This window comes from Poecilia mexicana, unplaced genomic scaffold (genome assembly GCF_051168715.1).
Source record: "Poecilia mexicana isolate PSO_F unplaced genomic scaffold, ASM5116871v1 scaffold_19, whole genome shotgun sequence".
NCBI classification, from domain to species: domain Eukaryota; kingdom Metazoa; phylum Chordata; class Actinopteri; order Cyprinodontiformes; family Poeciliidae; genus Poecilia; species Poecilia mexicana.
The window spans coordinates 17,837,312-17,861,470 of NW_028263388.1; the positions used below are offsets into that span (position 1 = coordinate 17,837,312).

The 24,159-nt window shown below is 39.4% G+C and overlaps 1 protein-coding gene across 3 annotated transcripts; it reads left to right on the top strand.

Moving 5' to 3' along the window:
- Window positions 1-117: 117 nt before the first annotated feature.
- Window positions 118-23,472, top strand: sec24c (SEC24 homolog C, COPII coat complex component). Of its 3 annotated transcripts, XM_014969829.2 has the most exons (25): window positions 118-299; window positions 2,503-2,681; window positions 2,879-2,959; window positions 4,425-4,551; window positions 6,181-6,347; window positions 7,073-7,789; window positions 7,868-8,010; window positions 8,907-8,975; window positions 10,544-10,652; window positions 10,834-10,961; window positions 12,484-12,622; window positions 12,702-12,817; window positions 13,984-14,108; window positions 14,197-14,388; window positions 14,494-14,587; window positions 15,479-15,595; window positions 15,672-15,842; window positions 16,495-16,591; window positions 16,690-16,835; window positions 17,767-17,905; window positions 18,014-18,132; window positions 18,321-18,500; window positions 19,857-20,042; window positions 20,935-21,024; window positions 21,784-23,472. In XM_014969829.2, the coding sequence occupies exons 2-25, from the start codon at window positions 2,522-2,524 to the stop codon at window positions 21,922-21,924; spliced, it is 3,753 nt and encodes a 1,250-aa protein (XP_014825315.2). In that variant the 5' UTR covers window positions 118-299; window positions 2,503-2,521; the 3' UTR covers window positions 21,925-23,472. The 3 variants fall into 3 exon arrangements, with proteins under 3 accessions (XP_014825315.2, XP_014825316.2, XP_014825318.2); XM_014969830.2 differs by lacking the exon at window positions 8,907-8,975; XM_014969832.2 differs by lacking the exons at window positions 2,879-2,959; window positions 8,907-8,975 and having other exon boundaries at window positions 119-299.
- Window positions 23,473-24,159: the final 687 nt, after the last annotated feature.

Sequence of the window (24,159 nt, forward strand, 5' to 3'; positions counted from 1 at the left end):
AAAAATGTAGATTTCTGCTTTTATTTTTAGTTATGTCAGTTTTGGTCCTCCATAGAATCGAACCAAGCGATTCAGTTCTCGGGAAAAGAGCCGGGAAGGGGGAACGTAGAGGAAGTCGTCGTACGTCGTCCGGATGTGGACGTGGCACAGCGTTGCAGCAGTTCCGCTGAATGTCCGCTTCTGCTACCAAGAAGGGATTAGTGAGCAACACCCCGGGACGGCTTCGAGTTCAGTCGGCCACAGGGCTTCTCCGTTTGCCACGAACAACGGATTGCCTTACTATTTACACCTCTACCGAGGTAGGTTTTGTTGTGATGCGGCTCCATGTCTGACACCGTCACCCCGTTTTGACAAGGAGAGCTCGGATTTCGCTGCCTCTGCCGATGCTAAGCAATGCTAACTGATGCTAAGAGACGCGGCTAGCAGCTTTCTGGGAAGTAACTGGAGGTTATTAGCTTCACTTTCGACTAGCATCATATGTCAGCGGGGCTAGCATTAGCTTTCTACGGCAGGCTGTGGCGACTTGATCCCAGCTGATTCAAGCACCTTTGCTGTCATGATTCAATCTGGCCTGTTGCTAACATTAGCATGCTGAATTAGCACTCACGTATTCAGGAGCTAAACATTGATGTTATGTACCAGCTTCTCGTATTTTTGCCACTCTTCTAACTCACACATGGTAGCAACACGATTTTTGAATCATTGTTCTCCAAACTTTCACTGGTATTTTACTATGCTACAGCTAGTAGCTACTGATCAGCTAATGTTGATGCGGCACTGCTACACTCGCCAGCTCGTCCTCGGGTTTTGCTGCAGTTCAGGACTTGTGCAGTCTCCTTTAACTGTGGGATTAAGTTGTTTTTGTTTAATTTTAGCCCAGTTTATCTTAATTTACCGTTGAAGCAAGAGATTGGGTTCTTTTAGCAGGCCTGACTTACTAGACAGCGATTGTATTTCTCATCGTGGCCCCTTCTCTGTTGAATAATTCAAAGGCTCCGCTCGTTTAGCCCATGTTTGTTAGATGATACTCATGTTTGTCGTATAAGCTGGGCCTGCATCTAGAAACTTGAGTGTATGATAAGTAGCTCATCTGGAACACATCTGTTAGTTGTGGATTTGATCTGAAAATGTCAAACGAAAAGTTATTATCCGTCAGTGTTGTTGAGCAGTCAGACAAGACCTGGTGTTTCTCTCAAGATATGGTTAGAGAAAGTGCCAGTGATTAATCTGCCTTTCAGACTTTCAGTTTTGTCACGAACTTCATGTTGCCATGATTTGAAACCTGAAAGTCAGAGGGAAATTTAAATTGTCTGGGTGTGATCAAAGAACTTGGAAATATTATTATGAAAAGATGGTTTAATTTAGTCTGAGTGTGAGCATTTTTGGGGAGGCATATGTTAATATGATCATTTAATCTGAAATGTTATCAAAATATATTTCTTACTTCAGAAACTTGTATGTAGGTTAAAAACATGTTTCTTACCTTTTTACTAGCAGTCATATTTATATTTAAAATAATATGAAAAGTTGAGGCTAAATATAACAAAATTGCTTTACCTCAAAGAATATTTACTGAAATGTTGAATCTATTGTTTTTCTTCTGTTTTTTTTTTATCGTTAGATTTGCCCAAAGGTAAAATGTTAATGTAGAATATATCATCACCATTAAAAACACTGACAGCGAAGCGTCTCTGCTGAATGATGACATTCAACCTCTACTTGTTTTTGTTTTCTTTTTTTCAGTGTAAACAACATGGCCACATTCTGAAATTGAGATAAAACAATTTCCAAGTTTTGATAGACCACTATCATCAGGAAAAATAGACAACAACAAGCAACATTCTGAGTTTATGTTGTCATTGAAAACTCTCACACCTTCAACCCACAACGGCAAATAAATCTCTTTTTAGACGAGGGTTTCGGTTTGCTAGTTCAGTTGAAAGAAGATTAAGTTTTACTAAGATTGATAACAAAGACCAGTTTGTTGCAGAATGGACATTTAAAACTGTCTTCAGCGTCATATTAGTGTGGTTTGCATGGAGAGCAATACAAAAACCTCCGTCTCTGTGTTTATATTCTGAAAAACGTAGTCTGGGATTTCCACAGGTTTGTCAACATTTCCAAATTCAGCCCCTCTGTTGATGGACAGAGGTTCAAAATTATAAAACAGAGCAACTTTACTGAAATACGTTCAGTCCTATGCTAACCAGAGTCCTGCCACAACATTGAATATAAAATACATTTTGCTGTTAAAAGGCCTGCTGTGGGTGAAAACTCCTCACTAATGCTAAAAATAGCTAACTTTGATACATGTTTTCTTGGTGGCAACCTTCAGACTGAAGAGTGCGGTGTGAACATTGTGATGCATTTACTTGATGGGAAAATGTCAGATTTTTGATTTCCAACCTCCACTGCACTTTCCTCATTCTCATCTTCATAATCGGGTTAAAAGCTGTGTTTGCGTTAGATGTAGCGTTGTAATTCTGTCACTGTCTGATCAAGCTTTAGGGATGAACTGAAGATGAATGTAAACCAGCACACTCCAATGGCCTCTCCCTACGGCCAGCCCCAGCCTGGCTACGCTCAGCCCGGCTACGCTCCCCTGGACGGAGGATACCCCGCCCCTTATGCACCTTACAACGGCCCCGCTTCAGCCTATCAGCCTGGCGTTCCTCCACAAGGTGAACAAGAAGCGTCCAGATCAGCAGCTGGAACAATTATGATCAACTTTAACCTGTTCACGCTTTTCAGATGTGAAAATCTCATCACCTGTGCAAACTAATCTGTACCTGAGCCGCCCTTTCATTACTTCATTTACCTTCGCACATCACTCTGCATCTCTGTATTTGCTCCCTTCCCGTATTTTCTTGTATTTCAGGTTATTCTCCTTTCACAAGCTTTCCCTCTAAGGCTGTGGCAGCCAACCCAGTCTCTGACCTCTCCTCTCCTCTTGACTTAGGTAACTGCCTCTGTTCACCCCTCGGTTCTTTCTCACCTCACACATCCTGCTAACATCAAATCGCCGCTGTGTCTAAAACATCTTCTTTCTTTTGTCATTTTCCTCCTCTTATTTAGTTCAGTATATATTAAATCTCTGTAGTTTTTTTTAACTTGGGTTCTTATTTTCATGTAGCTTTTCATTGTTTTTATTGGACAAAGTTGATCTTTTTATTGACTTGCATGTTACATCTCATAAATGTTACATGTCTGGTGGTTATTTTTACCCTAGTTTGGCCTAAAATGTTGTTTGACCCACTTTTAAAGTGAAGCCTGAGCTTCTGACCCCAAAATCTTGGAATGTTATTTGTTGGATTTAGAAACTATCATCTCTGTGGCTTTTTGTCATATTTATCTTTTGGCACCAACTTCGATTGATAATGGGACAAATTGAGACAAGAATTTGTTGCCTTTCTTTCTAAACAAAGTAATTAACCCCGTCAGACTGAGATAATCTGAAGAGACGTTACATTATATTTCAAGGTCTTTCTGCTAGTGATGGGAATTTTGGCTCTTTTGGCTCCTAAACGGCTCTTAATTTATTATCATCTGCAGCCTCATATATTAACATAACTTGGCAAATAGGAATGTTTTATATGATGAATCATTTTACATTGAATGTTCTCTAGATGAGAATCCTTAAACTTCCTTAATTTTATATATTTGTTCTGTTACGAAAGCAGACATTCTTATTTTTGCATAATATTTTAATCAAACTTTTAATTTTTAACAAAAAAAGGTTAATTTATCTAGCGCTTTGGTCTCAACGTGCCATTTTACAGATGCTATTTTTCCCCAGGCATTTTGTTTATTTATTTCGAGTATTTGAAATTTTGAAATAACTTCCAGTTCCAGTGTTAAATGTTTTCAAAATTACAGTTTACTGATCTATGAGGTTATGCACTTGAATTATTTTGACATGATCATTATATTACTTGAAAATGGTCTCAAAACAGCAGTATTATCATTTATCACAATCATTTTTGGGACAATTAATTGCCTAGCATTTGTTACCATGACAGGCCTTATTGTAGATTCAGGTTGATTTGAAGTTTGTTTTTATTCACGTTCCATTTAGTTTTTGCAGCTCTTCCACAAAGACCAGATTTGTGGAGGACGAGACTAAAAGTTGTGACGTCCGGCTGAGCTTTAGGTCTCTGCTGCTCCTCTAGACTCACTCTGAGACTGTTGGCTGCTTCCCTGAATAATTCTCTCTTTACCTTTCAGCAAAGGTCAAATGCCCACCACTCTTTTCTCGTTTTCCTTCCACTTTACAGTTGTGCACAAAACTGTTGGTCCATCTCATAAGATTCCAGTAAAATCCAGTAAAGTTTCTGATTTTAATGTGACAAAGTGTAGAAAAGTTCAGTACTTTTCCGTTGTGCTGTCAGCAGTACGTGTTGATGGTCTTGGTGTTTTTTCTTCAGGTCAGGCTCGGGGTCCTCCCACCGCTGCACCGCCTCCTGTCTCAGCCCCTCAACAGTATAACCAGTACAGCCACAGTCAGGCGGACATGCAGAATGGACCCCCAACTATGACACAGGCACCACCCAGGTAACTCTTGTAACTTTTCATATTTAGACATGAAAATGTGACAGTAGTTACAATTTTCTAACTTCACAGCATCTATATAAGCCCTTGGCGTGCACATATTTCCTTAATTTTGGGAGATTGATGGACTGACACTCTGAAGCTGATCTTATCTACGAAAATCAGCAATCTCTTTCTGGTCAAGTCTACACATGTGCGGTTAGCAATAGTCGGCCCACTGTTGTCAACTTAGCAACTTTTCAGACAAGTAAAAAATCAGAATTTGTCAGGCTTTTTAATCCTCTGAGGGTGATACCCGCTCTGGAGCGAGCATGACGTGACGCATTTAAAAGGCTGCTGCAACAAACATGGCAGCATGCTGAGGGCTCATTTCAGGTCGACAGCACGAACTTCAAACTTTATAAAAGTCGTGTTTTTATATTGGTTTTGTTTCTTATTTACTTCCAAATAAAACCAGATTTATGATTAATCATTTTCGCCATAATTTTGTGCAGAATCTTTGCATTTGCTGCTCATTCAGTGAAGGTTTTGTGACAAGCAAGTGCTCGAATGCAATGTGACACCCATTTTTTTCCAAATTTCCTCAAATGCACCACATTTCTGAAGCACCCCCGCCCTCCACTTAATAGATGCAGTGTGACTGAAACATGAGAAGATCTCATTAGAAAAGATGTTAGAAAATTATTTAGCATATTCACATATAACCTAAAATAAAGAATAAAAGTATGTGTTTCAGGTTCTTTATTTTTATATTGTTTGAAAGTTGAGGTAGTGTTACTTGGTTAAATGAGTCCATGATGTTTGGATATTAATGTCCTGACTGGGACCGCTCCAGGAAAATCCAACGTTGGTATCAAAGAATCACAGAGCAGCTATAGATCCATAGATAAAGAATTTCTTTTAAAATTTTCTGCAGGAGATTTATGTAAACCTGCAGGTGTTTAGTTGTATCACTAGTACAAAGACATTTTTAACTTTTTAACTAAATTATTATCAAAAGATGCTGTGTTAGGCATCCTTGGGAAATCTGGCTGAAAAACATATCACAATATTTCACATCTGTAGATATTGATAAATATTGATTAGTTTTAGTTTTTCAAAATACTGCCAAATTGGTGACGTGACTTTTCCTCACACCGATCTGTTTCATTTTTAACTAGTTATGAGGAAAACATGAAACTGTTGCTTCGTAGCTCAACAGGTTGTTGCTAGGTAACCAAAGATGAAGTGAGTTTGTTGATGCCACCAACTTTGCTTAGCGAGGTGTGAGAGGTTGAGAGGCCGAAGCCTTTCCTCTGCCTACATCTCCCAGAATGCCTTGCAGTTCTGGATCAGAATTCAGTGAATTATTGAACATTCTGATGTATTTTCTATTGATATTGATTACTTATCTATTGCTTTAAATATTATCGTCTTATTGCCCAGCCCTACTTGACATAGAAGAACGGTGAGAGCAGTTCACATATTTTCTCCATGATGTGTTAGAGTTACGAATAACTGGTGTTTTTACTCTGCTGTCATTAATTTAGTTAACATAAAGCATTTTTCATCATGGTTTCTCTGATTCTTCATCACAACAGGAGAAACTGTAGGCAGCCTCCACCTCCACTTATGTCTTCTGTGCGTTTGCAGGCCTGCTGCAGCCCAGCCATACAGCCAGGGACATACGAACATGATCGGGCCGCACCCTTCCTATCCGCAACACTACGGGCCTCCACCCACGATGCAACAGGTCACCAGTCAGATGACTGGGATGCAGATCACGTCCGGACCACCAACCCCTGCAGGACCAGGATATGGTACGTTTAAATGGATTTGATTTAATGTGACGTGATGATGTTGAGTATTACCACTAAGATTTTACAATCGGTCCCTCCTGGATGTCATTGGCTTTTTTTTTTTGGGTTATTATTCCAGCCTAAAAAGTTGGTTGTTTCTTTTTTTTTTTTTCACACCAATTTTTTCACAAAGTTGCACATTTAATTCAGGTTTATTTCTTTGCTATGTCACTAACATTACACTACATTTTGCATTTGAGATTAAACAAACTCTGTCTGTAAATATATTCTACCCAAAACCTGCATAATCTGGTTCAAATTGTGTTAGAAAAAATCAGTAAATTAAAATCTCACATTAAGCATCTTTTTGTCAATCAGTCCATCAAATAAAATGAAAATAATCACCAGATCAGTAGCTACACTGTATTGATGAGTTTTTAGCATTTAGAAATATTTTTTAGCTGCAGATGCATCCTGTGCTACAAGTGATCAAACGCTCACTGAAAGAATGCTATTGTTGAAGTTTGGCTAATGAAATGTTTTACTTTCTTATTAAAGAAGGAATTAAATTATTCATTTATTTACATCTTTTAATGTGTTTCTAATATTGCATAAACAGGTTTAAGTGGTTAAATGATGAACTGCTTGACTGTAAATGTTTCGCTTTCGTTCAGAATGATCTGTGACTAAAATAATTATTTGCAGCCTTAATTCTTACCAGTATCTCCGTGTCTCCCTCCCATCAGCTCCTCCTCACAGCTCCCAGCTCCCCATCAGTACCTACTCTGCCCCGCCCCAGCCCTCCTACACCCAGGTTCCGCCTCCCGCTTCGTCTGCTCCCACCCAGCCTCCACCTCCAGGCGTTCCTGCAGCTTCTCAGCAATACTACGGCGGCCCTCCGCCTCCCTCACAGCAGCCATTCGACTCGTCTCGCCCCCCCACCTCCCAGCAGCAGTTCACGTCTTCTGCTCCACCTCCGCCCTCCCAGCAGACTTTCTCCCCCTCCTCTTTTTCGGGTCCCCCGACTCGCCTCCAAGCGGCGCCGGTGTCCCAGCCGCAGCCGCCCTTCCCTGCTGCTCCACCCTCTTTGTCATCAGCACCTCCACCTGGCAGCCAACCTGGCTTTGCTGGCGGCCCGCCTCCGATCGCTCAAGGCTCCTTCCCATCTCAGCTGCCACCGCCTTCCTCTCAGCCAGGGTCTTTTCCTCCGCCTGGTCCTCCCCCCACCTCAGCGGCCTCAGGTCAGTACCCCCCCATGTCTCAGCCACAGCAGCCCCCTGCATCCCAGCCATCACCGTACCACTCAGGACCGCCGCCTCCCAGGGCTCAGATGCCTCCAACATCTATGGGACAGAGCAACCACCTGCCTCCAGGACCGCAGGGTCCACAGGGGCCTCTGGGGCCCCTGCAGCAGCCCCCTGTTCAGCCTGGCATGCAGACAGGATACCCTCCTCAACAAAACGGTGGGAACTCAACATTTTGGTCAATCGAAAACGGTTTGGTTTCCCTGGAAGCTGAGTGGTTTTGTGTTTTTGCATTAGGTGCGTTTGGCCAGGCCAGAAGCCCCCAGCCTGGATATGCAGGTCCGTATCCCGGACAACCGAACTACGGGGCCCCGGCACCGGCTCCCGCCGTGGCTCCTGCTCCACAGAAGAGACTTGATCCGGATGCAATTCCCAGCCCGGTGAGCAAACAAAATACGCCTTGTGCTTGAATGCAAATGTTTAATTTATTTTTCACAATTAAAAACTTCTGAACTTTTTCTGCCAACATTTCCAAATCTTCTATGACAGAAGCAGAAACGTGATATGGTTTAAGCAAAACAACTTGAATGTACTAAGCTAGCCTTCCTGTTCCTAAACTGATGCAACAGCGTTCTTCCCTCATTACCTCGTCACTGAAGAGTGTTATTGTTAGCATAATTTGCTCAAGCACACATGTACAACGTTAGTTTCTGAATTTTTGGGCATCGATCCGGACTAGTCCAGCATAAAAGTCATTGCCTTACATCTTGGTCCTTCTCTACTTTAAATCTATGATTTATTTATTGTGTTTGACTTTCACAGATGTTCTCATGCAATCGTTTTTCTGTAGACATTAAATAATCAGTCACCCTTTTTACTTTTTGTAAAGTTCAGACGGAACTGAAATGTGTGCGGTTGTCTCAGCTTTTCAATCATTTGGTGGAGCAACTTTTGTTGATTTAGATATATCTGTGTTGCTCAGATTTGTTGAAAACTTTGTGTATTTTAGATTAGCTTAGTAAGGCATGTTCATCAAATTTGCCACTAGTTAATGAACATGTATTCGATGTTTAGAAAAAATACTCTACGACTTCAAAAGTCTAACCTCTTCTCATGATTTAAAGCTTTTGTGATGCATATTGATGCTCAGCATGTTTCTACAGTTGGACTAACATTTAGCAGGTACTGCTGTGTTAACAGTTCTGCCTGAACCAGATAAGTCTTGCTGTGGCTTTTCTTCTTACACTTCTTTTTTTTTTTTTATCTCTTCACTTTTTGTATGTATTTATTTTGTTCTGTTTTGCACAATTTGCCGGACAAACTTTTGATTGTAAAGCAAGCGTCTGACATGCCGGCTGTGCAGAAATCAAGACATAGAATAGATCCAGATGCTATCCCCAGCCCAGTAAGTTTCTGTGTGCCTGTCCTCTCCTCTTTCTCGTGTTCTCCTAAATGTTTGGTTGCAACAATCCCTTTCCTCCTCCTGTTGGTTCTCCTACCTCCTCAAAGTCAGTGGCAGTCGTGGGTTTTTTTGACACAGAAGTGTTTATGTTGTTTTGTTATGTTTAGCTACAGAGTTGTAGCTAAAGATCAAAACTGATGAAAGAATATGAGCTGAAAGTTTTTAGTGGCTTTGTTTACATTTTACGTTGAGTCGGATGTTTGTATAAGATACTAGTTTACATTTTTAAAAAACATTTTTCAGTTTGAAAAACTCCTTAATATTTCCACATGTTTCATTATAAGTAAGATTTAATATTATTTAGGCATCAAAAAGCCCTAAACGTGTATTATTTTTTTGTTTTAGATTTTTTTATTAGTTATAAAGTCAATCACATGAATTATAGGCTTTTAAAAGTCCTGATGCACATCTTTTGTTATGAGTGCTAAACATTATTTTTAAATTTAAAATTAAGTGTGTTGCATTTTTCATTATAATAAAACTCATCCTAAAAAGTTCATTTTTGACCTTTTAAAAAGGTCTGGTTATGTCTTAATATTTATTATAGTACCTACGTTTCGTCTTTAAAACTCTTAAAGTGCCTCAAAAGTCAAATATCTAAAATTTTGCCATCTATATGTAATATATTTGCAATTTATAAGTTGTAGTTCTGACTGAGGAATAAAGATTAAAACTACAAGAACCAATTATTCATAGGCAGCCATGACGAAGGGACTTTATTCCCAAATGGCTGACTGCAGGCTGGCTGCTCTGCTGATAGCCTGACTAACTAACCGTTATCAGCTTGTTGTACTTGTGTTGCTTTTTAAGAAGCAGAATTGCAGTAACGTGATATTCTGCTCTTTTAAAAACTACCTCTAAAGCTGGTGTTTTGTATTTTTCCTCATCAAAATCAAAACAACAATTCATGAATAAATACTCGCTATAGAAAACATGCTCAATACCGCAGTAATCAAAATGCTGTATTCTTTTAGCTGGATTAGTTATTGACTACTTTTGTTTTTAATGAGACATTATATTATGGTAATTTCCCCGTCATTCCCTAATTATGTTTTAGATTTTTACACCAAACAACAACTTTTGCTATTTTTCTGTGTTTAAGTCGACCTGTTTTGTTGTTAGGAGAGATTTTTTTTTTTTTTTGTGCATTGTGAAACGTTTAAATAACCCCTTCACTTGAGTCCCTTTTCTTGCCCTGCATGCTACTGTTGCCCTTTGACCCTCCTCTGACTTGTTGCATTAAAAGGCATGTGTTGGGAATAAATATTTCCTCGGGATTTCCTTTAACCTCTCCTCCTCATCTTGTCCTGTTTCTGAGAGCAGCTTGAGCACAAACCGGTTTCATTCCTCTGCCGTCCTGTGAAGGTTTTCATTGTGCATGTGAAAGTCTTTTACTGCATGGACGTTTGAACGTTTTTCAGTTCGATTTTATGACGTCTGAGCTGGTAAAACGTGTCGCTTTCATGTTAACGACACAAAATAAATCCTCTGTCACTCTCTGTTTGTTTTAGATCCAGGTAATAGAAGACGACAAGGCTAAGACCAATGAGCCATTCACAACAGGGGTCAGAGGTCAGGCTCCACCTCTGGTCACAACCAACTTTCAGGTCAAAGATCAAGGTAAACACCGTTGCATGTTATGTTTGCTCTGGTTTTGTTTATTTAAAAGATACGAGATCTTTTTACCCAGCTTAACCTTCCAACAGAACTGACAGAAAGTGAAGTGTTTGAATAATAATAATTATTAATATTATTTCTTGGTTTTGCAGTGATTAAAACTGTAAGATGTTCTGTGTTGCAGGAAATGCCAGTCCCAGGTTTATCCGCTGTACGGCCTACAACATGCCTTGTACGTCCGACATGGCCAAGCAGTCGCAGGTCCCCCTGGCTGCTGTCATCAAGCCCCTCGCCACACTGCCCCCTGACGAGGTCTGTCTCCTTTTTTACCTTCCAGCCCCCCATCTCAAACTTCACGATAAAAGGATGAGTGCTTTGAAATCGACTTCAGATTCAATTCGGTTACTTTCCATTTTTCCGTTAAGCAGTTTCTGGTGGAGAATACAGCAGCTCTGGAGGAAATTGAGACCACTTGAAATGATCAGTTTCTATGATTTTACTCTTTATAGGTATATGTACGAGTAAAATGAACTTTGTTCTTTTATTCTATGAACTACTGACAACATGTCTCCGAAATTCCAAGCAAAGATTTTGTAGATGAGAAATGGTCAGAAAATGAAAAAGATGCAGTGCTTTCATATCTCAAATAATGCAAAGAAAACAAATTCATATTCACTGAGAAACAACAATAGTAAAGTTTTAACTCAGGAAGAGTTCAGGAATCAATATTTGGTGGAAGAACCAGGAGGTTTTCAACGCGTTCAGTGCAGTGGGCTCTTGGTTTCTTCCAGAGCTGTGTATGTGCTGCATGAGAACTGAGTTCACTGTTTACAATGAGATGGAAGCTGAGGGTCAAAAGTGCATGCATGCTCCGTAACAGTGCCATATAGTGACCTGGCATGAAACTCCAGCTGACTCAAAGTGTCTTGGTCTTGCCGTCTGAAAGTTGGATACTTTTCCTCAACCAACGCCCGAAAATATGTTCAGTTTCCAGGCAGGAGTCTTATTTAACGTAGCTTTATCATTCTGCTCCTCCTAACTTACCAGTAATATTTTTCTGAATCCTTCTTTTTTGTTGTTTCTGGGTGGGCGGTTTTGACAGCAAATACATTTTTTGTCACCTTTTGTCTCATGACAGGCCTCACAGCTCCAAAACACTGAGTTATTGAGTTTTAAAAGCTGCTATAGTGCTATAACTCTTCACCTAAAGCACAAGCCTTAGCTTTATCATTTCCTTCTATCAGCAAAAACGGCTATAAAGAGCCTGTGGTAAATGCATAACGCGGTTTTATTACAGTTTGAGGCCTGATTTTATTACTTGAAGCAGTCTTACACTGTTGTTTACTCGCATAAACCAATAGATCTAATTTTAAACAGATCTTTACAATCTAACCCTAACCTGCTGCAGTTCTTAATCAAGGCACTGAAAGCAAAACTCCTGCTGTTTTTTGATAACCTGGTTACCCCAATGCCCTGTTTCCTCCCAGCCCTCTCTCTCAGTTTTGCTCTCTCTGTCAGATGTTGGTTTTAAAATGTGGCTCCATCACCTGCTGTAACAGTTTGCAGTCAGCTGGATTTGGTAAGATTAGTTCTGTCTGTAGAGATAATCCATTTGACAGCTGCAGAGGTTGGCGTGTCGGTCTGAGGGTTTTTTTTTTTTTTTTACTATTTTTGCTCCAGTGTCCATCTGGATTAGTTTTAGGTTACATAATTTGGCAAAAACGGTTTCTGGGATTTTTAATGATCACTAAATCTTGTATTTCGTCCTGGTGTGAATGAATCATGCTTGCCCGCCTCAGGAAAATGAATAACGTGTTGCTGGTTGTCTTCTCAGACCCCTCCATACGTGGTGGACCACGGCGAGGCCGGTCCGATCCGCTGCAACCGATGCAAGGCCTACATGTGTCCGTACATGCAGTTCATAGAGGGAGGTCGCCGCTTCCAGTGCGGCTTCTGCAGCTGTGTCACAGAGGGTAGGTGTGGTTCAGAAATGTCTTTGTCTGAAACTGGCTGCACTGAGCTCATGGTTGTGGCTGTGATCGTCTCCCGCAGTGCCTCCACATTACTTCCAGCATCTGGATCACACCGGGAAGAGAGTGGACTGCTACGAACGGCCGGAGCTGTCACTCGGCTCCTACGAGTACCTGGCAACTGTCGACTATTGCAAGGTATGAATCTCTTCTCAAAACGCATGTGATACATTATAGCTGCCTCACAGATTGCAAGAAAGTCAGTAATTTAGAGTTTGTACATGTGCTTAAAATTCTTGAAAATTCTTGAATTTCAGTTAGGTGTTTTCAAGGTTTGGAAAGTGCTTGATTTCTGTATAAAATCCTTCAATGTGCTTGATGTTCATCAAGGTTTCCCCCAGAAAACTTGCTAAGCCTGGTGGTCGGGGCGCTCAGCAGTCATTCATCCGCCGTGTTTTTGAGTTTAAAAAAATGTTTAAAGCTGACAGGAAATGTGAAAATATCATTAGATAATTATGGATTATTGGAAGATTAATATCTGAGCACCAACTACAAAGTCTTAAAAAATGCAAACATAAAAATAAAAAATAAGGTAAATAAGCAATGCTAAGCCTGGTGGGGGCACAAGTAAAGCCTGGTGGCCCGCCAGTACACTGGGGGAAACCCTGTTCATACTGTGCAGTTTGCTAAATTGGAAAAAATATTATTTGCTTTTGAAACCAGATATTTTCATACACCCCATTAAAAGAGACAGACATTTTTTTCTCACTGTCTGAAGTTAAATCAGACTAAACTTTTATTGTTTTAGCTCTGTTAGAATTACCAAAATTATTTCTATTTGCTAATTTCTAGAAAACATTTTTGTAACTTTGTTCGTATTTTGTGTTTAAGCATCTAATTTGTGCTGGAAGGTCATTTACCTTAATGCAATTTATTTGGATTGTTTCAATGTGATGAATATTTATTATTCCTAATGGTTCAGTGGCTTATTGATTTGAGTTATTGAAATAAAACTTTGCTTACATTTTATATGTTAGATAACGTTACTGAAATTGGGGGATTTTTTTGTTAATTTGGCGTTTTGTTCTTGAGAGACATTTTAAAACGTAACATTTTCCTTTGTTTTAGTTCACGTTTCCCTGCTTCACAATGTAGAATACCATCACCAGACATTATTAACAGTAGAGCTTCCTTTTTTATTTATTTTGTATTGTTCTTGTCTCCAAAGTGTGATGCTGGAAAAGTTTGAAAACCTACCATGAAAATGCTTAAAGTGCTTCTAGTTTAGGAAAAGTGTCCGAACCCTGATGAAGAAGTACGTGTTTATTATTCAGTTATTTTTTAAAGCTGTTTGTCTTCAACAGAACAACAAGCTTCCTCAGCCTCCAGCCTTCATCTTCCTCATCGACGTGTCCTACAACGCGGTGAAGAGCGGGATGGTCAGCATAGTCTGTAACGAACTCAAGAGTCTGCTGGATCTCCTGCCCAGGTATCCAAACCCGGTCCAGATGGAGAACTGAAGCCCGGTCAGACGGGAACGGAAAGTTTGTTTAGACGCTCCGCTTCTCTGCATCCAGGCAAAACCCGGAGGTGGATTCTGTGATTCGGGTTGGGTTCGTCACCTACAACAAGGTGTTGCATTTCTACAACGTGAAGTCGACCCTTGCTCAGCCCCAGATGCTGGTGGTGTCGGACGTGTCGGACATGTTTGTGCCGTTGCTCGACGGCTTCCTGGTGAACGTGAACGAAAGCAGACAGGTCATCGAGAGGTGGGCGACCTCGAAGCAAACACACGCATGCTAACGTGTGTGTGTGTGTGTGTCTGTGTGTGTGTGTTGCATTGTTCTTACTGATGTGCGGTTTGTGCTTTTCAGTTTGTTGGACCAGATCCCAGAGATGTTTGCTGACACCAGAGAGACGGAGACGGTCTTTGGACCCGTCATCCAGGCGGGACTGGAAGCATTAAAGGTAAACACGTCGTTATCAGGACCACAGGGAAACATTAATTAATATAATCGGTTAGTAACGATGTTATGACATGCAAACAAAGATAATATTTTCCTACCGCCTCCATTTTTCTGTGTTCTTTGGCAGATTAATAACGGTCAGCTCAACTAAAGAGCTAGAGATATATGGAGGGCTGGGGATGACGTAATTAAATACTATGAACCATACATGTAAATCTCCTATTAATTAATTAAATGTTTCATAAATTGATTTAAAAAAACACCATTAAATAATTACATTTACCACAAAATAATTAAATAGCATATTTCAATAAATAAATATATCATAAAATTCTGAAATATGCAATTAAATAATTAAATGTCGAATGAAAAGATTTGTGATGACTGGGTTGTCTGTAAATTATTTCATGACGCGATCGCTCTCACAGGAGCCATGAAATAAATAAATACACAGTGAAATAATTGAATTGAAGTTTTGTTCAAAATTACATTTTACTATTTAAATTCATTATTTAAAATGTAGATTTAATTATTTCATGGGACATTTAACTATTTAATTGCATATTTCATAATTTCATTCTATATTTAATAATTTATTTATATATATTTAATTATGTAGCTGTAAATTTTATTATTGGTGTTTTTTTATTTTATTTTATTTAACAATTTAATTAATTTATAGTTTTCTCACTCTTTAACCTTCCATTCCATAGATTGGTCACAACAAAGTAAAAATTTATTGAATAGGTAATATATTTATTTTACTTTAGTACTTACTGCTTCTCTCTCTTTTTGAAAATATTTTCTTTATAGCTCTTCATAATAATGGATATATATATATATATATACGCGGCGTCAGAGTGTCACAGGTTGTGTGTTGTTGTGTTCTCAGGCGGCTGACTGTGCCGGGAAGCTGTTTGTGTTTCACACCTCTCTGCCCATCGCAGAAGCTCCTGGAAAACTGAAAAACCGAGAAGATAAGAAGCTAATCGGGACTGACAAGGAAAAGGTAAACGCAAGTAAATCCAGGAGGAAGTTTGGGCTTTGACCGTGTTGCTTCACACCAACTCTGCCTTCGTCCACAGACTCTGTTTCAGCCGCAGGTCGGAGTCTACAACAGCCTGGCTAAGGAGTGCGTGGCTCAGGGCTGCTGCGTGGATCTTTTCCTCTTCCCTAATCAGTACGTGGATCTGGCAACGTTAGGCGTGGTTCCTGTCTCCACTGGAGGCTCCATCTACAAATACACATATTTCCAGGTGAGAAAATACTCTTAAGTGACTCAAATCACCACCTTGTCCAAACAGTTGGGTTGCCACTTATTTGGTCCAAAAACTGTGGAATTAATCAACAACTTATTTTTGTTTAAAGATTAGCTAAAAACCAATTAATTTTAGCACACCGTGGCACCGTGACATTATGTTTCTACCAATGCTTTCACTTTATCTATCTTGTTTGTATTCTGTTCATTTTTATTGCTGCATTAATGGAAGTCACTTTGGCTCAGTAGTCACTGTTGTTCATATTCAGGAAAAAAAAGATCCTTCTGCTGACGTTCTGACTAAACCCAGGAAGTTGGAGCACGTCACACCAGCTCTAAAGTCCTGGCGCTGCCTCCCTGTGGCTCTGAGAATAGACTTTAAAATACTAAAACCCTCCTGCTTAGAGTTGCTTTTGAGACATTATACATTAAACATTATCAACTTTTTGATGTGTGATGATGGCACTTGACAAAATGTAATGTTTCAATTGACTGTGTTGTTTGATTTTGTGTTTTTATGACGTGAAGCACTTCGAAATGATTTGTCGCTGAAATGAGCTCACATTTGATTGATGGCTTTGTGTCTGAGTTTGATTTCCTCCAGAAACATTCTTTAACCTTTAGTGTAAATTTTGTCCTCGTCTTCTCAGGCTCAGACGGATCAAGAACGATTCCTGAACGACTTGAGGCGAGACGTTCAGAAACAAGTCGGGTTTGACGCCGTGATGAGGGTCCGGACGAGCACAGGTGGGGTCACCCAGATCAAAATCATGCCAGACTTTAAAACGCGCTGAGCGACGAGGCATCCGGCGTTTTAAATTTTATCCGTTGTCGTCGTGCTGCAGGGATCCGAGCCACAGATTTCTTCGGATCGTTCTACATGAACAACACCACGGATGTGGAGCTGGCGGGTCTGGACTGCGACAAGGCCGTCACCGTTGAGTTCAAACACGACGACAAGCTCAGCGAGGAGACGGGAGCGCTCATGCAGGTGAGAGGATGGGTCAGGGTGAACCTGTGAGTAATTTACCCGTCTTACTCAAAACAGTGGATTTATTTCAGTAGTTCAAAACGTAAAACTCACACAGGTTCATGACACATTTCAAGTGTTTCTTTCTGTTAATTAAACTAATTACATGTAAAAAAAGACAAAACAGAATTCAGTTCCAAAGGAAAATATTTTTATCGTCGGCCCAGATAAGACGCTTCTGGCCATTTCAGAAGATTTTACCAGAAAGTAGGAACTACTGATTATTTTACTCATCGATTAATTAATCTATAGATCATTCTGACGATTAATCAGACGAAAAGAAATTGGAACATTTCGCATATTTTTCATTTAAGACATTTTTTTATGTCATATTAGAAACGAGTTAGAAAATGACAAGAATTATTTTTTTAAGTGAGAAAATAAACATTTTATTCCCAAGAAATGCAGGAACAGCATTCGCTTAGTTGAACGCTTGATTGTTTGTAGCAAATGCAGCTAAAAAAATACTTGACTTAACATCAATCCAGGGCTGATCTTCTTATTTGGATTAAGATTAAATATTGAAATAAAATGACAGTTCTTTAGATCTTTATAGTAGATATTTATTAAAAATTGCAAGCAGTCTTTTTTTCTTTCATGTAACATTTTTTTCTCTAAACGAGTTTAATGCAGATAGATGGAAAGGCTTTGATCTACGCCAGATATTAGCGATTTGAATGGAATTACTAAAATAAATAAAGTGCTATTTTCCTGAGGTGCGTCTGCACTGATGAAGACGGAGAAACGCTGTCAGTGACCTGACAAAGGTCAAAGTCCTTTTGGCACCAAACCGTTGGAAGAACATCCAGCTGCGTTGGATGAACCTCTCAGTTGTCATGACGATGTTTAACAGAAATAATGTTTTTTTTTCTCTCTCACCGTCTGCCTGCAGTGTGCTGTTCTGTACACCAGCTGCAGCGGCCAGAGGCGCCTGCGCATCCACAACATGGCGGTGAACTGCTGCGCGCAGCTGGCCGATCTCTACCGCAACTGCGAGACCGACACCATCATCAACTACTTCGCCAAATACGGTGAGTCCAAAAGTCTTCGGGAGATTTTGATCTTACCTTTCTAAAGGCTCTGAATCAGGCGGCTGGTCGCACTCAGGTTGGGTAAATGTGCGTTTTTGTGCCTTGCAGCTTTCAGGGGTGTTGCAAACAATCCCACCAAGGCTGTGAGGGACACTCTGGTCAACCAGTGCGCTCAGATTCTGGCCTGCTATAGGAAGAACTGTGCCAGTCCATCATCTGCTGGTCAGGTAATGACATGGATATTTTACCTATTCATTCTCTTTTTTGTTTTATTTAAACTTGAAGGTTCAACAAAGATCAACGCCTCTAATCCTCTTCTTTAGTTTACTCCTCATGTGACGCTTGTACTTCCTCACTAATAATAATCGCTTTTTATCTGTGTTGTTTAAAGATGTGTTGTTGTTTCTTTTCCCAGCTCATCCTGCCGGAGTGCATGAAGCTTCTCCCCGTTTACCTGAACTGCGTGATGAAGAGCGACGTCCTTCTGCCGGGAGCCGACGTCTCGTTGGACGACAGGGCTTACCTCAAGCAGCTGATTGGCTGCATGGACGTCGCAGAGACGCACGTCTTCTTCTACCCCCGCCTGCTGCCAGTGGTGAGACACAGAGATCTGTTCTAGAGCGGAAACAATTATGAATGAATCGATTGTTGGAATAATCGTCAACTAATTCAGTAATCGGTTAGTCGCCAAATGAAGAAGACAGACTCAGAAAAGGCCGTTTTCTGATAGAGGCATTCATATCAACAATTAATCCAATTTATACATTTTGAGCAAATATTAAACACCTTCTGTTATCCAATTATTATTTGGTTAATCCAAAAAGATAATCACCAGATCAGCCCAGCACTGCATTGATAAGTCAGGCAGAAAGACCTGAGATTTTCACGTCTTCAGTTTTTTTTTTTTTTTAGATGCATCCTTTGCTTTATTTTGCATTTTCTTATGCATTTATAATGCTGTGTAAATGAATGAAAAATGTGCATAATGTGCCTTTTAAATAATCGATTACTAAAATAATCGTTAATGACGGCTTTATAATCGTCTAACGTTCCTTCAACCACAGTTGGTACTTTTGCATAAATATCCTTTTAATAGGGAATTAAAAGTTTCACATATTTTATTATTTTCATCGTTTATTTGTGTATTCCGAAACCTAACAGATCTAAGATTAATGATATGAGAGAACCACAATTTTCTGTTCAGTCAGGATTTAATAGAGCTGACACAAAATGTTAAAATTTATCTAATTTATTATTATTTTTTTTTAATTCAGCATATAAAAATAATTTAGACCTTTATGTTATGGAAAAGACGGTCGGTCCTCTTGATAAAAAAAAAAACATAAGTGGACGCTTATTAATTAATCGTTAGTTGATCAATAAGATCAATCAACTTTATATTCACTGATTAATAAATAACTTGCATCCAGAGTTGAGTAGAAGATCCAACATTGTACTAAAGTTAAAGTAGCTTCAACATATTTATACTCAAGTAAAAGTAAAAAATAGTCGTCCAAGAAATTAAAACGTCACCCATCAAATTATCAATCATTTAATCTTTAAGAAGCACATAATCAGACGGGGGAAAAAATGATTCATATAAGTAGAAAAAAAATTTTCCAAATCAGTTTCTTTCAGTATAAAACTTATGAAACTTTAACAAAAACTGCAGGCGTCTCTTTGGTGAAGTTTTGGTTTAAACATGTTTGTCATTCAGTGAAATTTCTCACAGTGGGTAGAGAATCCAGAAATTTTACTCAAGTTAGAGCAATTTATTCAAGTAAAAGTAAAAAAGCATTAAAAATACTCCTAAAAGTAATAATAAATAAAAAGATGTAACTGAGTAAATGTATCTAGTTACTGCCCAACTCTGCTGCTTGTCCCTCCATCTTCAGTTCCTCAGTAATAATCCCACTCACCATGTTGCTCCGTCTCTCCTGGATTTTCCCAGATGAAGTTGGAAAGCGGGTCGTTGCCGGTGGCGGTGAGGGACTCCGAGGAGCGGCTGTCTAAAGGCGGCGTCTACCTGATGGAGACGGGGCTCCACCTCTTCCTGTGGGTGGGAGCCAGCGTCCAGCAGGAGCTGCTGCTCAGCATCTTCGGCACGCCGAGCTTCAGCCAGATCGACCCGAACATGGTGAGGCGAAACGGACCCGCTCCGGTTTTATCAGACACTGTTCAAATGGTGATTTAATTCAGAAATGGGATGATGAAGTAAAAAAAAAAAACAAACATTTTAGCCAGAAGGGGGCGTCTGTGAGAGAGAAGGGAAAAGAAACTCATGCGCTGGTTTCTTAATGTCTTCCTCTGCTTATAGCAGTGCGTCTTTTATCTTGTTTTTATGTTGTTTCTTTTGTTTTATTTATTATTTTATACTACTACTAATAGGACTATGTGTGCTGTGTTCTGTCCTGTGAATTATGTAGTAAAGTGTTTTGTTTTTTTCTGCTTACTTGTCTTGGGGCACAAGTTGAAACTTAGCTATTGTTCTAATTCCTGCATATTTACACTTCCATAAATCGTGGTAATGTTGATTAATGTGCACTGTCCTGTCCAAATAAATCAAATTAACTACCTTTTTGAGGAAAATAAAACTAAAATCTCTATAATCGTCGGTAAGTCACAGACTTGTATGTACTTAATCTTTTCATCTGTTGCTGTCATAACAGTGTTTAATCCTAATCCCCAAGTGTTTTAAATACAGAACATATAAGTCAATAAAAGGAATTAAGTTCTGTAAAGAGGATCAGATTTATGATCAGTTTTAATTCATGTGTGACTGAATATGGTTTATTCAAACTGAGCTCTCGAATGCAGTCAGTTGGTTTTTAATAACATTTTGTTTTACGCTCTAAATCTTGATTTCTTCATAAAATCCAAAAAGATAATGAAGCTTTTCATCAAACAGAAAACATAGATTAATAATTTATCTTATGATTTGCTTTTACTTTGGAGATTTGTTGACTTTCTCCTGAGTTTTGTTTCTATGTGTGGCGTGAAATGGCGTCTGAACCCGTTTTCTGTTTCAGACCAATCTGCCTGTTCTGGATAATCCGTTCTCACAAAGACTCAGAGAAGTCGTCGACTCCTTCAGAGCGCAGCGATCACGATACATGAAGGCAAGCCTCATCATTATTATTATTATTATTATTATTATTATTATTATTATTATTATTATTTTCATGGCTCTTCTATGACCAGAAGCACTTTTCAATCGTTTTGGATCCAATGGTTGCACAAGATGAGCAGACAGTATTTGAGACATAAATACACCAAAAACATGAAGCTACAAGACAAACACAGTAATCGCTTAGTGCAAAACATAATACTTGTTCATTAAAAACACCAAGTTAAGATAAATGAAAGACAATTCCAGCTTGGAAAGTTTGAGGATACAGAGCAGCTCTGAGTTCACAATCCAATATGGCTGCCATCCAGAAAACACAGAGAAAGTTGCAGACATCAAGATGCGGTGGAAAAAAGTGTCTTTTCCTTTCCTTTCTTTCTGTCTCTTTTTCATCTCTCCTTCTTTATTTCTGTTTTTCTTTCTTTGTTTCTTTCTGTCTGTTTCTCTCTCTTCCTTTCTGTCTCACTCTTTTTCCTATCTCTGTATCTTCCTTTCTTTCTTTCTTCCTTTCTGCCTGCTTCTTTCTTTCCTTCTTTCCTTCTCCCTTTCTCTCTTCCTTTCTGGCTGTCTCTTTCTTTCCGTCTCTGTTTTTCTCCCTCTTTCTCTCTCTGTACTATCTCTAAACTCTCGGCTCCTGTCAGTCATCAATAATAAAGTTTAAACTCGCCTTGAATCGGCTACACAGTTCCTGATGACCCCACCAGGGGGCGCCTTAAACCCTGCTCACCCTGCCTCTCTCTCTCTTTCTCAGCTGATGGTGGTAAAACAGGAAGACCGAGCCGAGCTGATGTTCAAGCACTTCCTAGTGGAGGACAAGAGCGCCAGCGGTGGAGCGTCGTACGTCGACTTCCTGTGTCACATGCACAAGGAGATCCGCCAGCTTCTCAGCTAAGGGCCCAGAGATTCCCACCTTTCACCCACGAGCTCCAGAAACTCCTCCACCCAAACCCCCGCCCCTCCAGTCACCTTTCACCCTGCAAATGATTTTTTTTCTTTTTTTTTTTAATCCTACAAAATAAAACTCTCCTTGCTGTCTTGTCAGCCAAGGTCCGGCTCGCAGATCAGATCTTGTACGATCATTTGTGTGTGAGTGAGAGGCGGAAAAGCTTTACTCTGCCTCAGATCTGCTGCTCCTGCACGTCCAGGGCGCAGCCGACGAGGAAGGGTGACGAGCGCAAACACAAGAGAACAACTATGTATGCAACAGACTGATGACGAAAGAGAAAGCTTGATAACTGTAGTTGTACTGTCTGCATTAATAGCACTGAAAGGCTTTTCTTTTTTTGGTTGGGGAGGGCTTGAGCGACTCGGATAGCAGAACTTTTTTTTATATATATATGATTGAGTCCCGATAGAGTGATAGACATCTATGTATGGAAATAAAACTAAATAAATGCTGTTCTAGATGTCTCTTATCCACCTTAATCATGGCCTTAGTCCCCCATGCTGCTCCAATCCGTCTGTGTGGGTGTGTGTGTGTGAAGGTGGGGGGTTATTTTGAGATGTGAAAGGATTAGCCGCCTTTTTTTTTTTTTTTTTTTAAATCAGCCACTGTTGCATCATCTGAATTTAAACTGACATGAAAATAATTCATATTCAAATCAAATATAAAGATTAAACTGAAATATCTCTCGGTAAATAAATGACGATCAGTTTTAAATGTGGCAACATCTGGCTCCGTAAATCTGATGCAAACCAGACGTGCACTTCCGATCACTTTTTGTTTCCGTGCAGCATCGAAAACAAACGGGTGGATCTCAGAGGTTTTAGTTGCTTTTTAATTCAAATGTGAAGGAAGCTTTAGGAGTACTGACGTGCAACGCTGCAGACTTTATAACCAGATCGGAGGCGCCGGGTGTGTGAAAGAGGAGTCTCCGGCTGAAAAAAACGAGCAGAGAATGAGGGCAGATGAGCCAACTTTCACTCGTATCCGCACTGAGCAGCCACTGAGCTTTTCAGTGTGTAAATAAAATATATGATGTGTACAGAATTAATAGAAAATAACAATTTTAAAGACCTGGCAGAGCAGCCGGGGTGTTGTGGTTTCTCTTGTCACAATCAACTGAGATTTAAAAATTGTGGATTTACTGGAGAGATGGGCTTTTTGATATGTTTCTGTGTGTGTGCGTGTGTGTGAATGTGGGGTCGGTCCTGGTGAATTTCTCACGGGGAACAGAGGGATCAGTCAACACACACACACACACGACTTTTAGCATCAACTCATTTATCACTTTCTGTTCCGTTTTAACGATCTGATTTTTGTGTCCAGTGTGTGCGTGTTCAGCCCTCTGTTCTGTCTTTATGTTCGCCGGTTCTGATCGACCCGCCATCTTTACTGTAATCTTAATTTCTGTTCCTCCATTTTTTTTCTTCCTCTTTTTGTTTTTCCATTGCCTCCTGGGACTGCTAATAAAATGATTGTTTAAAGTGAAATCAGAAATTCTGATCCTCTTCTTTTAATTGAAGGAAAGACAATTTTAGAAATTGCAACAAAAAAATAACCATTTTTAAATTCTCAAAGCTATTTTTGACAAACTTTGGCATTTTGTGGTTAAACTGCTACTTTCAGGGGATTTTTTTCTGATGTGGAAGTAAGGCTGCAACTAACGGCTATTTTAGTAATCAATTATTCTGACAATTATTAGAAAAAATTGCTACATTCTGCTTAAATATTTGTTTACACAATATTAAAATATGTTGGATATCAAAAAGCAAATTAAATTCCTTTTGTAAATAACATTTTATTGATGTAACTTGATCATTTGTAGCAAAGGAAGCATCAGCGGCTAAATAAATACTGTCGGCATCTTTATTTTTTATTAATTGCTTAATCTAAAATGTCAAAAGAAGTCGACACTTTAATGGTTGCAAAAGATGATCAATATATTTTTTATCTTATTTGAACCAGGTGAAGCTACAAATGGAAACAAACATATTTACAGAAAAAACTATCTCTTAAATGTAAAAATTTTGAATTTTTTTTGCACATTTGCCTTAATTACTGCCCTGAGTTCGTATACTCCAGTTAACGATTAACTGACTGTTGAATTAGTTCACGAATAATCGATTTATCAATTAAGTAATTGTTCAGTAAAATTAAATTCCAGTTTACTGCATAGCGCTTAAT